This window comes from Capricornis sumatraensis, chromosome 1 (genome assembly GCF_032405125.1).
Source record: "Capricornis sumatraensis isolate serow.1 chromosome 1, serow.2, whole genome shotgun sequence".
Taxonomy (NCBI): Eukaryota; Metazoa; Chordata; class Mammalia; order Artiodactyla; family Bovidae; genus Capricornis; species Capricornis sumatraensis.
In genome coordinates, this window is record NC_091069.1 from 101823986 (window position 1) to 101839569 (window position 15584).

Sequence of the window (15584 nt, forward strand, 5' to 3'; positions counted from 1 at the left end):
GACAGTATGTTGAGTCTCTGTGGGCTGAGCAGGAGTCTCATCACTTTTAATTAAAAGGACAGATGGAGCACATGTCCCAGTTCAACTTATTTCATTCTGATTCCAATAATTAATTTTCTTATTCAGACATAGGGACACGGTCTGAAGGGACACTTCATTCTTTTCACGCCTTTCCATAGAAACAGTACATAGTGTTATGATGACAACTGATATTTTCACATCTTCAAGCTAATTTCTATTTAAAAATCATTTCAGGATCTGTGGTGCCAAGTCACTGATATGTCTGTGCTGTGGCTGCTTCTAGGCCTCCTTGTCCTTACAGGAGAGTGTGCTTCATTTTCCCAAATGACCTTGGAGATGGGAAAGATAAGCATGGGAATACAGTGGTATTTCTGATACTTGAAACTGCAGTGGAAAAAAAAAAACCTGCAGTTTTTTTCCCCAAGCTGTTCAACAAATCCTGGGTTTGGTAACAGCCATCCGCAATCTCTTCCCAGATGCCTCAGAAAAGCAGGGAGTTCTCCAGAATGAGGGGGGGCTTACAACAGCATTGCTTGAAGCCAGACTTTAAGTCTATTCCATTGAACAATGCTCATTGTTCCTCTATAAAAATTCTTTCACCAAAAGTGCTTACTGAATTTATTAATAGGCCATATATTTCTACAGAAGGATTAAGGTGATTTACTACTGTAAAACTAATGTAGTTCAATAGAAAACTAGCATTTTGGGGGTCAAGGAGAAGTGACTCAGTTAACCGCTGAGGCTGACATTGTTGCCATGCTTGAATTTCAGATTTGGTCCTAAGGTTCCTTGCAATTGGGGCAAAGAGGAAAAGGTCATGTTTTTTGACAAAGAAAAAGAGGAAGCATAGTGTCTTAAGAATTTCTCAAATGGGGCCAGCTTTACATTTCTTTCTTGACCCACCAATTCAAGAAATATATTTTTTTAAATTTTACAAGGAATTTTGGGACTAGAACAAAGTAGGGAAGAGGAGAAAGATGGTGGAATAGAAGGATGTGAGCTCACCTCTTCTTACGGAAACACCAAAATCTCAACTAATTGCTGAACAAGCATCAACAAAAATATGCTAGGACCTATCAAAAAAGATATCCTACATCCAAAGACGAAGAAGGAGCCACAATGAGATGGTGGGGGGACCATAATCTGATAAAATCAAATCCCATACATGCCAGGTGGGTGACCCACAAACTGGAAAATAATCACGCCACCAAAGTTCTCTCACCCGGAATGAAAATTCTGAGCCCATGTCAGGGTCCCCAGCTTGGGAGTCTGGCAATGGGAGGAGGAACCCCCGGTGAATTTGCCTTTGAAGGTCAGTGGGGTTTGATTGCAGGAATTCCATAGGACTGGGGGAAACTGAAACTCCACTCTTGGAGGGTGTACATAGGGTCTCGTGCACACCAAGAATCGGGGTAAAATGCAGTGACTTCATCAGAGATGGGGTCAGACTCACCTGCTAATATCTGACGGTCTCTTGTGGAGGTAGGGGGAGCGGCTCACCGTGAAGACAAGGACACTGGTGGCTGCAGTCCTTGGCATGAGCCCTCTTGGACCTGGCCCCACCCAACAGGTGGTCAGCTCGAATTCTGGGATGTCTCAAGCCAAACAACCAACAGAGTGGGAACACAGCTCCACCCATCAGCAGACAGGCTGCTTAAAGTTGTCCTGAGCACACAGCTGTCTGACAAACTATACTCCCTGACACATCCCTGTCTACCACCAGAAAGACAAGACCCAATTCCACCCACCAGTGGGCAGGGTCTAGTCCCTCCCACCAGGAAGCCTGCACAAGCCTCTTAGCCTCCTCCACCAGGGGGCAGACAGCAAGAACTATATTCCTGCAGCCTGCAAATCAGAAACTGCAATCACAGAAAGTTAGACAAAACCAGACAGCAGAGGAATATATTCCAGATGAAGGAACAAGATAAAACCCCAGAAGAACAACTGAAGTGGAGTGAGTAGAAATAGGCAATCTACCTGAAAAGGAATTCACAGAAATGATAAGAAAGATGACCCAAGACCTTGGAAAAACAATGGAGGCACAGATCAAGAAGATACAAGAAATGTTTAATAAAGACAAAGAAGAAATAAAGAGCGAACAGAAATGAATAATACAACAGCCAAAATGAAAAATACACCAGAAGGAATCAATAGCAGAATAACTGAGGCAGAAGAACAGATAAGTGAGCTGGAAGGCAGAATGGCTGCAGAACAGAATACAGAAAAAAGAATGAAAAGAAATGAGAACTGCCTAAGAGATCTCTGTGAAAACATTTAATGCACCAACATTCACACTATTGGGGTCCTAAAAAGAGAAGACAGAGCAAGAGAAAGGACCTGAGAAAATATTTAAAGAGATAAGCAGTAACCCAAGTCCGGAAATAGCAGCATCTATGGAGGAATATGCTACTGACATATAGTAATCAAACTGACAAAAATAAAAGACAAAGAAAAAATACTAAAAGCAACAAGGGAATAGTAACAAATAATGTAGAAGGGAACTTGCATAAGATTATCAGCTGATTTCTCAGCAGAAACTCTGCAGGCTAGAAAGGCATGATACATTTAAAATGATGAAAGGGAAGAAACTACAACCAAGAATACTCTACCCAGCAAGGCTCTCATTCAGCTCAAACAAAGAAACCAAAAGCTTTACAGACAAGAGAATTTGGCACCATCAGACCAACTTTGCAACTGATCCTAAAAGAACTTCTCTAGGTGGAGAAGAGAAGGCCACAACTAGAAAAAAAAATTACAAATTGAAAAGTCCACCTGTAAAGGCAAACATACAGTAAAGGTAGGAAATCATCTGTACACAAATGTGATATCAGAACCAGCAAGTGTGAGAAAAGGAGTGCACAAATGCAGGATGCTGGAAATGCATCTGAAATTAGAAGACAGCAGCTTAAAACAACCTTGTTTATATACTGCTATATCAAAATCTCATGGTAACTGCAAACCAAAAATCTACAGTAGGTACACACACAAAAAAGAAAAAGGAATCCAAACATAACACTAAAGTTAGTCAGAAAAATCACAGTAGAAGGGGACAAAAGAGGAAGGGAACAGAAAGGAGCTACAAAAACAAATCCAAAACAGTTAACAAAATGGTAGCAAGAACCCAGTGGTGGTGGTGGTTCAGCAAGTCGTGTCCAACTCTTGCAACCCCATCGGGTGCAGCCTGGGATTCTCCAGGCAAGACTACTGGAGTGAGTCACCATTTCCTTCTCCAGGGGATCTTCCTGACCCAGGATCGAACCCACAGACAAGCATCTCCTGCATTGCAGGCGGATTATTTTATCACTGAGCGACCAGAGAAGCCCTACATATTGATAATTACCTTTAACATAAATAGATTAAATGCTCCAACCAAAAGGCACAGACCGGGTGAATGAATCCAAACACAAGATCCGTACAGATGTTATCTACAAGTGATCCGCTTCAGATCTAGGAAAACATACAGACAAACTGAGAGGATGGAAAAAGGCATTCCAGACAAATGAAAATCGAAAGAAAGCTGGAGTAGCAATAATCACATCAGACAAAATAGACTTCAAAATAAAGACTGTTACAAGAGAAACAAAAGGAACTTCGGGGAGCGTATCATATAAGGTGACTAGGAAGAGGCTACAGGGCAAGGGATAATGAGTAGCACAACCAACTACTGTTCAGGGTATTTGTCACCAATTATAAAGATAAGAGTGCACTGATTAAAAAATTAACAAGAAAATGTTGCTTGTTTAATTTTTAGTACACTCATAAAACATCAAGTCACTTCATTTCCTCATTTCTCTTAGGTTACTCATTGAAAGTTTCAAAAGTAGCATTTATTCTAAAATACCTGTATTTTCAGATGTCAGCCCCATGAAATTCTTAATAAGAAAACAGAACTTTAAAATGCATTTACATAAACCTACAGTGGGTTTCCCAGGTGGTGCTAGTGGTAAAGAACCCGACAGCTAGTGCAGGAGACGTAAGAGGCACAGGTTCAATCCCTGGGTTGGGAAGATCCCCTGGAGGAAGATCTTCAAGCCACCCCAGTATTCTTGCCTGGAGAATCCCATGGACAGAGGAGCCTGGCAGGCTACAGGCCTGACTACATGACTGAGTGACTTAGCACACAAACCTACAGTACACAGATGATGATGTGCAGCAGATATACTTCCCAAAATCTGCATATCATGAAGATTTGAAGACAATCCGATTTAGTCAAAGATGAAATAAATAAAAAAGAGTAATCTAGTGGGAAGTGCTTACAAGCTGAGAGCAGTGAGATGATTCTGTCAAGGGGCAGTCTCCTGCGCTCTGTTGCTGGCTCGTGTGCCCTCCTGATGTGAACTATAAATTCTAGGGAATGCTCGCCCCTGCAGTGACTAGAATGGGAGTTAGAGAGAGAGACAGAAGGGCAAGAGGGGAAAGGGAAGAAGAGGGAAGAGGGAGCCTGCTGCAGAGACCTGGTCCTGGACCTCACAGTGCATGCTCCCCTCTTTGCTGTCTTAGGCTCCCACCTAGAAGTGTGCCCTAGAGCAGGGGAAGCCAACTCTGAGTCCAGTTTACCAGCTGTGCCTTCACTTTAACTCTGGGTTGAGCTCTCAGGGAGATCAGGCTTCACACTGTGTGTTTCTCCCGAGCAAGCACAAGTGTCTCCCCAGACTACAGAGTGAGGAGTGTGAAGGAGAAGCTCGCCTAAGACACAAGATGCAGACTGGCTTACGGGAGCGCAGGATCTCCACTCTGATTCCAAGATGCCCACCCAGCAGCACTGTTCAGCTCCAGAGGCGTGCAAGGCTTGTAACTCCAACTGTTCCTCAAGTCCATGGAAGAGGAGGTGAGACACGAGTTTCTGTAATCACTTAGTCGCCATACTATAAATTTCAGAATGCTTTCCATGGCTGCGTGATTGCCGCTGTCATTGACTTTTGTCTTAATATCACTTCGTAATGGACAGAGTAGGATTAGAACTCCTAGTTCAGTGTCTCAGACTGGCACTTCCTCCATTTGTAGGTTCATCAGAAAGCAGCAGTTGGGGCTGCCGTGGAGACATCCGGACCCTCCACACCCCTGGGGCGTCTTGTGGCATCGGAAGGCGTCAAGGCCTGAGCTACTGCGGTATTCATCATCTTTCTGTCCACCCTGCCTTCCTCCTCTTCTCCCTCTTCCTCTCAGAAGGTGACTCCTTTCAGCAAAGGTGTCTTCCACAGGGCTCTGACGCTTCCCTCAGGAGGCCACCCTTCGCCTCTCTGTCCTTTCCCACAGTTTTGATCCTTCCGGCATATCCTTCAGGTCCCCACTGCCTCCCACAGCCCCACCTGGTGGAGTGGTGAAGGGGGTACTAGACGTGGGGTCCACAGAGCTTGTCTGAGTGTCTTGGTTCTGGGGCTTCAGCAAGTCACTCAGTTCTCCTGAGTGTCCACTGGAAGTATAGCACCTACTGTAAGGTGGCTGAGAGTGCTTGCGAAACCAGTGAAATAGACTAGCCAGGTAAACTAGTATTGATCTTCTTTTTTTGTTATTTCTCATTGTTTCTTAAAAGTTTAAACTCACATGCTTTCTGGGTGTCATTTTAGGGTAGAAAGGTGGGCAGGGGTGAGCATACCTGTCAGGGAAACTCTCTGAGGACTCCTTGAAGGGTTGGGAAAACTTTTCTCCCACATTCTGTGTGTATGGGAGCTGGTTTTCCTGGGTCCCTCTGGGATGCTTAGGGGCCAATGGTGCCTGTGGAATTTCCCAGGTTGGCCAGAGCAGCCCCTGAGAGCCCAGCTGAGGAGCACAAAGGCCACTTCTCTGGGCATAGTGACTCAAGTTCAAAGGAAGAGAATTACAATCTCAGGTCTAGGAATGGCCATCAGGGATTTCAGACCCAAACTTGGACTTTTCAGTCCTGGACCACTGCCCAGGCCCCTGGAGTGCATTTTCTCTCTCCTCTTGAGTTCCTGTTTCAGCACAAATCTCCTGAACCTTCCTCCTTCCTTCTATGCTTGCTGTAGGAGTTTGTGCTTCTGAAAGACTGGCTGAAATAGACATGCCGTCCCTCCTGAGATATCGACCTATCATACATACTGTTGGCCAGAAGTACTGCCTGGACCCTGCTGTGATCACTGGTGTCTTGTCCAGGCAGTCTCATGGCAGCAACGTCCTGGCCAACGTGGACGGTGTGGGTGATGGGGTCAGGGTGGTACAGGTAACCTGCCATCAGTCATGATATCTCATATGTCACTTCTTACAACCCAAGGGGTTCCTTCACATTTGTTAATTTTTAAAGAAAATTATATTTATTTATTTGGCTGCCCTGGGTCTTAGTTGCAGCATGTGGGATCTAGTTCCCTGACCAGGGATTGAATCTGGGTTCCTTGCATTGAGAGCATGGAGTCTTAGCCACTGAATCACCAGGGAATGCCACGTTCAAAAAAAAACTCAACATTCAAAAAACTAAGATCATGGTATCTGGTCCAATCACTTCATGGCAAATAGATGGGGAAACAATGGAAACAGTGAAAGACTTTATTCCCTTGGGCTGCAAAATCAATGCAGATGATGACTGTAGCCATGAAATTAAAAGATGCTTGCTCCCTGAAAGAAAAGCTATGACAAACCTAGATGGCATATTAAAAAGCAGAGGCATCACTTTACCGACAAAGGTCTGTATAGTCAAAGCTACGGTTTTTCCAGTAGTCATGGATGGATGTGAGAGCTGGACCATAAAGAATGCAGAGAGCCAAAGAATTGATGCTTTCAAACTGTGGTTCTGGAGAAGACTCTTAAGAGTCCCTTGGATAGCAAAGAGATCAAACCAGTCTTTCGTAAAGGAAATTAACCCTGAATATTCAATGGGACTTTCCTGTAGCTCAGATAGTAAAGAATCTGCCTGCAATGCAGAGACCTGGGTTCGATCCCTCGATCAGGAAGATTCCCTGGAGAAGGAAGTGGCAACACGCTCCAGTACTCTTCCCTGGAGAAGTCCATGGACAGAGGAGCCTGGTGGGCTACAGTCCATGGGACCACAAAGAACAAGCAACTCACACTCTCATTGGAAGGACTGATGCTGAAGCTGGAGCTCCAATACTTTGGCCACCTAATTCGAAGAGCCAACTCATTGGGAAAGACTGATGCTGGGAAAGACCGAGAAGAGAAGGAGAAGGGGGCAGCAGAGGATGAGATGGTTGGATGATATCACTGACTCAATGGACATGAGTTTGAGCAAGCTCTGGGACATGGTGAAGGAGAGGAAAGCCTGGCGTGCTGCTCCATGGGGTCACAAAGATATGACTTAGTGACTGAACAACAAGATCACCAGGGAAGCCCTCCCCTCTTTTTATGTCCTTCACATATATTGTTGCTGATGGCTTCCCTGGAGCAGTTTCACAGGATACAGAGTGAAAGGTGCTCCCCGGAGCTGGAAGAGCCCAGCTCGGCCTGAGAGATGGGACCAGCACTTCTGCCTTGCTTAGAGCCATAATTTCTTCAACCATACCCTATTCTGGATTTCCAACAAGGTGATGGTGCATCAGAGAGATCACAGACTGAGTTCTTGCTCTGTTGTAACCATGTGACCTTGGATAAATCACTTACTCTCCCTGGATCTCAGTTTCCTCATCGACAAAATGCAATCTCAGAGAATCATTATGAAGATTCAATGAAACAATGTGAAAAAGTAGTTGGTATTTGGTGGATTCTCAACAAATACTGAATTTGTCTTTCCCTTGTCTCCTGTCTACACAATTCTTAGTTGTGAAGATCGGTTTTATTTTTGTGCTAATTCTGGCCAGTATCACTTACAACCAGATAGAACCTTTAAGGGAAGTGTTGAATTCCACTGTTAAATTAACTCTGTGCTGGGGGAACTGAGATGACAAAGATGACAATGAGGCTTTTTCCTCTGTATTTCACATTATTGTTTTAGTTGTTGAGAAACCTTTAAGTATTGCAGTCATAATTTAAGCTTTCAGGAAAACATATTCCTCAATGATCTTTAAACAGGCTACCCAAAGTATGTGACACTTGACAATTTAAAGGTACTTTCAAAAACTTTATCTTCTTTTGAAGAAAGATCTGGGGACTCACCCAGATGGGGTTGGAGGGGGTCGGGGAAGACAAGTCATCCATCCTGTACAAGTTAGCAAGTGGATTTGCAAGGACAGAGTCATTGCTGCAAAGTCACCTGGCAGCTGGAAAATGCAGAACTGGGACTGAGGACAGCATTAGTGATGTTGTCACCAGCGTCATTTCTCCTGCCCTGTTCTGCCTTCTTTCTAAAATCTCATTCTTGGGGAAAGGACTAGCCATCTCCCCAGAGTCAGACATTTCTCCCACGTATGGTGAGACGCACATGCTGCTGCTGCTGCTGCTAAGTCGCTTCAGTTGTGTCCGACTCTGTGCGACCCCATAGACAGCAGCCCACCAGGCTACCCCCATCCCTGGGATTCTCCAGGCAAGAACACCGGAGTGGGTTGCCATTTCCTTCTCCAGTGCATGAAAGTGAAAAGTGAAGTCGCTCAGTCGTGTCCGATTCTTAGCGACCCCATGGACTGCAGCCTACCAGGCTCCTCCATCCATGGGATTTTCCAGGCAAGAGTACTGGAGTGGGGTGCCATTGCCTTCTCCCGGGATGCACATGGTGTCTAAGAAAAGTCAGAAATAGCTTCAGACATTCAGGTATCTGGAAGAAGAGTTATGAGTACAGATAGAAAAGCCCCTTTCTAACCTTTTCTGGGGGCGGGGGGTTGTGTTTGCAGCATGGGAGGAGGGCATCAGACTGGTCCCTACACTGTGTCACCTCTGATTTCCAGCTGCGTCCGTCACCATTACCCCTGAAACCCTTGCCCCGACTTGTAGCTTTACTATTTACCCTTGGGGAGATTGAAGGTGGCAATGGTTCTGCCAAAGGAGGAGGAGAGAAGAAGAAGGGAAATGAAAAAGTAGCCTTGATCCCAGGAAGCCCCGAGACTCACTGCCTCTCTTCTTGCAGGACCCTGGTCTTTATGCCCCACATCCTGGTTCAGTGAGGCCCAGGTTTCCCGAGTGACTGAAGTCCAGACTGTAAGAATCAAAGAAACCCAGAGGAGGTTCCCAACCTAGACCCCTGACCAGTACCTGAGAGGTGCGTGTTCCCCATGGGTCAGTTTCCCAGAGTGAAATTAACAGGAATGCAATGTAATATGTTGCATCCGATTCCCCCAAACTCAGTTGCCTCCTGAAAAGCAACTCAGAAAGAGAATCTGAGTTAACTGCTGAGCACCCTGCCACGTGAGGGGCTGTGGGGTCAGCATTAACCAACGTCACAAATTCTAGGTGGACTCTGTGCTTATACGGGAGGTGCTGGCTACATCCGAAGCAGCCAGGACCTGAGCTGTGACTTCTGCAATGATGTCCTTGCACAAGCCAAGTAGTTCAAGAGACAAGGCTTCTAAAACTTCAGCTCAAAGTTAAGATCCCTATCATGCAGCCGGCCTCAGTTGTTACATAAATAAAAGTAGCCAATGAGGCCAATAACTGTGAATCTGAGTTTGCCTGAATGTCGTCAAAATAACGTGAATCACATTAAAGAATTATTACCTGCATTTTGTGGTCTGATGTGTGTGTAAATAAAGGGCTGTGTCTCTTTAAAGGTATTTTTATTGGGCTTCCCAGGTGGCTCAGTGGGAAAGAATCTACCTGCCAAGACACAGGAGACATGGGTTTGGTCCTTGGATTGGGAAGATCCCCTGAAGAAGGAAATGGCAATCCACTCTAGTATTCTTGCCTGGGAATTCTCATGGACAGAGGAGTCTGGCAGGCTACGGTCCATGGGGTTGCAAAGAGTTGCACATGACTGAGCATATACACATGCATATACATGTGTATATGCATGAGTTGTACTGTGGATTTCCATGAAATGCTTCCAGTACCTCATTGGCCTGCATTGCTGGATTAGGAAATAAAAATACTAGATTCCAGTTAAATTTGAATTCCAGATAAATGATTTTTTTTTAGTCCAAGTCCCACGCAATATTTGGAACACAACCTAGACAGTGTACTAAAAAGCAAAGATATCACTTTTCCCAGAAAGGTCCATATAGTCAAGGCTATGGTCTTTCCAGTAGTCATGTATGGATGTGAGAATTGGACCACAAAGAAGGCAGAGAGCCAATCACCAAAGAATTGATGCTTTCAAACTGTGGTACTGGAGAAGAGTCTTGAGAGTCCCTTGGAGATCAAACCAGTCAATCCTAAAGGAAATCAACCCTTAATACTCACTGAAAGGACTAATGCTGAAGCTGAAACTCCAGTGCTTTGGCCACCTGAGGCGAAGAGCTGATTCACTGGAAAAGACCCTGATGCTGGGAAAGATTGAAGACAAAAGGAGAAGAGGGCAACAGAGGATGAGATGGTTGAATGGCATCACCGATTCAATGGACATGAACTTGGGCAAACTCCAGGAGATGGTGAGGGACAGGAAGGCCTGAGGTGCTGCAGTCCATGAGGCTGCAAAGAACTGGGCATGACTTGGTGACTGAACAACAGTTGTTGTCTCTCTGAAATTCAAATATAACTGGACATTTGGTTATTGTGTCTGGCAACCCTATCACTGATTTCTTTGAAAAAATTCATAGTTTCAAATTTTTATTGAAAACTTTTAATGAGAAAAAGGGTAAGAAGGTGGCCAGACCCATCTGCTGGGGGGAATAGCTTTGAAACAGTAGGGAAGGTGGCAAGGCACAATCTTTAAAAAAAAAAAAAGTCATTGAGGATATAACCAAAACTAGTTAGAACCAACTAGGTCCAAGAGTATGAACATTTTACTTCCGGTACACCCTGATATTGGAAAAGATTGAAGGCAAAAGGAGAAGGGAGCAGCAGAGGATGAGATGGTTAGATAGCATCACTAACTTATGGACATGAATTTCAGCAAACTCTGGGAGATAGTGCAGGACAGAGGAGCCTGGCATGCTGCAGTTCATGGGGGCACAAAGAGTCATATATGACTTAGTGACTGAACAACAAAGACCCTGAGTCTCAGTTTATGCCCATTCAAATATATTAGCTAAATTACATACCCCCAGGTACCAATGACAGTTCGGAGGTCCACCGTGAAGGGCCAAAAAGTGGGCAGTGGCCCAATTTCTAGAAATCTTTGCCTCTTCTTCAAAATAGTTGTTATACTCCTCTCACTCATTACCTTGTGAAATTACACAGCCCATAAAAGCTGATCACCCCCTATTTCAGGGCCTCTCACTTTCGGAGATGGCCCATAGTCTGTCTGTGAGGTGTTTCTCCCAGGGCCTCTCTCCCTTCCTGAGACAACCCATGCACTGGGGTGGCTCTTCCTTTCTGATACAGTTTGCATTCTGTTTATGGAATGTGTGTTTCTCTAAATTAATCTACTTGTTAGCTACCACCTTGCTGGGAGCCACCACGGGAGATCCCATCCACGACAAAGGTCATGCAGAGAAGACCTGATAGGCAAAGGCGGATCAGGATTCGAGGGGCTCCCTGGACCTGCTCGAGCATCTACCCCAAAACCAGAATCTGTCTGTCTTACTATTTTATGTCTTTCACCAACTCTTCTGACATTAACAGGGGGCTATCCCCGACCACCTTTTTCTGGAAAAAATCAACTTAGGGCTCTAGCTAATAAGTCTGTTAGACATGATAGGAGTGTTTAAAATCAAACCCCCTCTGTTGGCATTCTAGCTTGTCTGACAGGTTTATCCAGACTCTTGCAGCTACGCATGTGATTGTTCACAGCCTCCCAACTGTGAGAGGCACAGGAAGCCTAAAACATAGAGCCCTTCAAAGAGTTAAAAACTACTAGAGTAGTGCTGGTGTAGGATTTCACTGTTGAGCCAATGCTTGCTGCCAAGTTCCCCTATCTCTTATCCACTGTGCACCTGGGAGTGCATTAGTTAACATAGTTGGAATGGAAGAAAAACAAGTGTAGCCTTGAAATTAACCACATCAGACCTTTGAGCTAATTGGTTCTTTCTTGTGACTCACTGCACCTTTGCTCCGTGAGAAATGTAACCCTGTTTAATACTTTCTGAGGCTGACATAGATTAGAAATATAAAGAAAAAACATTTCAAGGGAAAATAAGTTTTCTGGTTGAGCAGCCTTTATCAAAAGAGGGCCATAAAATGTTCACAGGTCTCCAAGGCCAGAAGATAATGTACACAACATTGTTTATGGGAAAGATATGCAGAAAAAAATCCTGGTTTCGATAAAGACAAAATAGATGTAGTGTTTGGGCTGACTCTGTATGACTTTGCATCTTTCATTTCTCTCTATGTACAAGTTAAGGTATAAAAGCTTCCCTGAAAAATAAAGTGACGGACCAGGACCGGTTCCACGAAAGACTGGTTCCCCCGTGTCTTTCTTTCCTTCTTTCTCTCTCTTACTCTCTTTTTCAGGCTGATCCCTTGAAGCATAGAGGCTCTCTGCGTTCACTTTCCTGCCTGGGCTTCTAAGACCTGAACAGGAAGGCGCTCTGCATCTTCACTCCCTCAGGAGACCGGGAGGGCGCCTGCGGCCTCAGTGAACAGAACAAGTCCCTTGTCTTGGGGTTTTATTGGCTTTCTGTGTAAACCAAGGAATATCAGCTTCTATTCTTTCCTCTCTCATTCATTCATTCATTCATTCATCTCCAATGCCATTTCTCCTTCAGGTTCCCCTAGATCCTGCAGGGGCTGGACCCTGGCACCACCTCATCTCTCAATGAATTCTTTCTGTGATGAGACATAAAGAACCTGAACTTCATTAAGTCCTGAGACCAGGTGTGTGATCTCAATTACTGGGTAGGCCAAAAAGTTTGTGGGGATTTTTCCTTTACATTTTGTGGAAAAGCCCAAATGAACTTTTTTGGGCAACTCTAAAAACAGTGGGTTCAAGACCCAATCTCTGATGTGCAGTTTCAGTTTCAGGAGGGTCACTTTTAAACTTTGCAACATTATCTTAATCCTAGGTCTTTTTTACATGTAAGTTCACCTCTTCCTCTCCTCTGCTGGACCACAGAGTCTTCTACATCCAATTTCCCCCAACTCAGTTAAGCTCTCCCCTTGTTTAGTACACCAAACAGTGTCTCAGGCTTTCCCTGTGGCTCAGCAGTAAAGTATCTGCCTGCAAGGTAGGAGCCACAGGAGATGCAGCTTCTATCCTTGGTCAGGAAGATCCCCTGGAGGAGAACTTGGCAACCCACTCTAGTATTCTTGCTTGGAGAATCCCATGGACAGAGGAGCCTGGCGTGCTACAGTCCATGGAGTCACGAAGAGTTGGACGCGACTGAAGCAACTTAGAACACACACGCAGTGATTCCACAGTTGGAGCTGCCCTCAAGGACACTGACAACACACTACACTGCTAAATTTAGTCTCATGGTTGCACACTATGAAACTATCTATCAACACTTTACAGAGGGTCATTCTAGAACAACTGTCATCATTTCAACCAAAAATATTTTTTTAAAACAACAACTTTGTCAGCATATATGAAGCACTGTATCAGAGGTTCTGCCCTCAGGAACTGTTAAATCACACAACTGAGTTGAGAATAGCAGCCAGCCACACGTGCTCACAAGGCACAGATGCAGGGCAGACACCGGGTGATTGTGCAAGTGCTTACGTTCTGTGCTAAGCGGTATGCAGAAACTACTCGTGACCATTAGTGTCCTTGAACTCCTGCAGGGCTACCTCCTTCTTGTCTCCCAACCCTCTGCCTTTCAAGACCACGCTGAAGCCTGAACCCAGTGAAGGGGTTCTCACTCAGGACAGGAAGACGGAGAAGCCCTCAGGAAACAGCTTTGAAGATTTCCATTTCCCTGGCACTAGGGAGGTGAACTGGGAGACACTGGTTGCAAGCCCAGATGAGAATTAGTTGGGTGAATAAAGTCCTGAAATCACACCAGGGTAGCTCGTGTAGGCAGATTGGGTAGGGTGTCCCCAGAAGAAAAGAACAAGACTCTGAAACAGGAGGGAAGAGTGCAGGGCACAATCTTTAAAAGAATGGAAGAGGCATTGAGAATGTGACATAATCTGATCAGGACCAGTGAGGTCCGAGATGGCAGAAAACCAACTTCCGGTAGACTTTGAACCTCATTATGCGCTCACTGAACTGCGTCAGCAGAACGACACACTCACAGGTGACATGACAGTTCTGAGGCTGACAATAAAAGGACAAAAAGTGGGCATTGGCCCGATTTCTGGAAATCTCTGCCTCTTCTCCAAAATGGTTGGAATAATCCCCTTACTTGTTAGCCTATGAAGTTACCCAACCTGTAAAAACTAACCACCCCACATTTCAGGGCCTCTTGTCTCCTGAGATGGCCCACACTCTGTCTGTATGGCGTATTTCTCCCAGGGCCACTCTTATTTTCTGAGACGACCCCGTTCCCTGGGGCCGCTTATGACCATAGGGATGGACCTAAGAAGAGGTGGCAAGAATACACAGAAGAACTAGTCAAAAAAGATCTTCATGACCCAGATAACCCTGATGGTGTGATCACTCACCTAGAGCAAGACAGCCTGGAACGTGAAGTCAAGTGGGTCTTAGGAAGCATGACTATGAACAAAACTAGTGAAAGTGATGGAATTCCAGTTTAGCTATCTCAAATCCTAAAAGATGATGCTATGAAAGTGCTGCACTCCATATGCCAGCCAATTTGGAAAACTAAGCAGTGGCCACAGTACTGGAAAATGTCAGTTTTCATTCCAATCCCAAAGAAAGGCAATGCCAAAGAATGTTCAAACTACTGCACAGTTGCACTCATCTCACACGCTAGTAAAGTAATGCTCAAAATTCTCCAAGCCAGGCTTCAACAGTAGGTGAACTATGAACTTCCAGCTGTTCAAGCTGGATTGAGAAAAGGCAAAGAAACCAGAGATCAAATTGCCAACATTGGCTGGATCATGGAAAAAGCAAGAGAGTTCCGTAAAAAAAACCTACTTCTGTTTTATTGATTATGCCAAAGCCTTTGACTGTGTGGATCACAAACTGTGGAACATTCTGAAAGAGATGGGAATACCAGACCACCTAACCTGCCTCTTAAGAAATCTGTATGCAGGTCAGGAAGCAATAGTTAGAATTGGACATGGAACAACAGACTGGTTCCAAATAGGAAAAGGAGTACATCAAGGCTGTTTACTGTCACCCTGCTTATTTAACTTCTATGCAGAGGACATCATGAGAGACGCTGGGCTGGAAGAAGCACAAGCTGGAATCAAGATTGCCGGGAGAAATAGCAATAACCTCAGATATGCAGATGACACCACCCTTATGGCAGAAAGAGAAGAAAAATTAAAGAGCCTCTTGTTGAAAGTGAAAGAAGAGAATGAAAATGTTGGCTTAAACCCCAACATAAAAAAAAAAAAAACCCTCAACATTCAGAAAACTAAGATCATGGCATCTGGTCCCATCACTTCATGGCAAATAGATGGGGAATCAATGGAAACAGTGACAGATTTTATTTTCTTAGACTCCAAAATCACTGCAGATGGTGACTTCAGCCATGAAATTAAAAGACACTTGCTCCTTGGAAGGAAAGTTATGACCAATCTAGACAGAATATTAAAAAGCAGAGACATTACTTTGCCTTCAA

The 15584-nt window shown here is 44.7% G+C and overlaps 1 protein-coding gene across 1 annotated transcript; it reads left to right on the forward strand.

Annotated features, from left to right (window-relative positions):
* The first annotated feature begins 279 nt into the window (after positions 1–279).
* On the forward strand, positions 280–9407 carry LYG1 (lysozyme g1). Its single transcript, XM_068988748.1, is given in 6 exon segments — positions 280–328; positions 5026–5130; positions 6009–6166; positions 8087–8091; positions 8964–9118; positions 9310–9407. Coding segments are annotated over 6 exon segments (570 nt in total).
* Positions 9408–15584: the final 6177 nt, after the last annotated feature.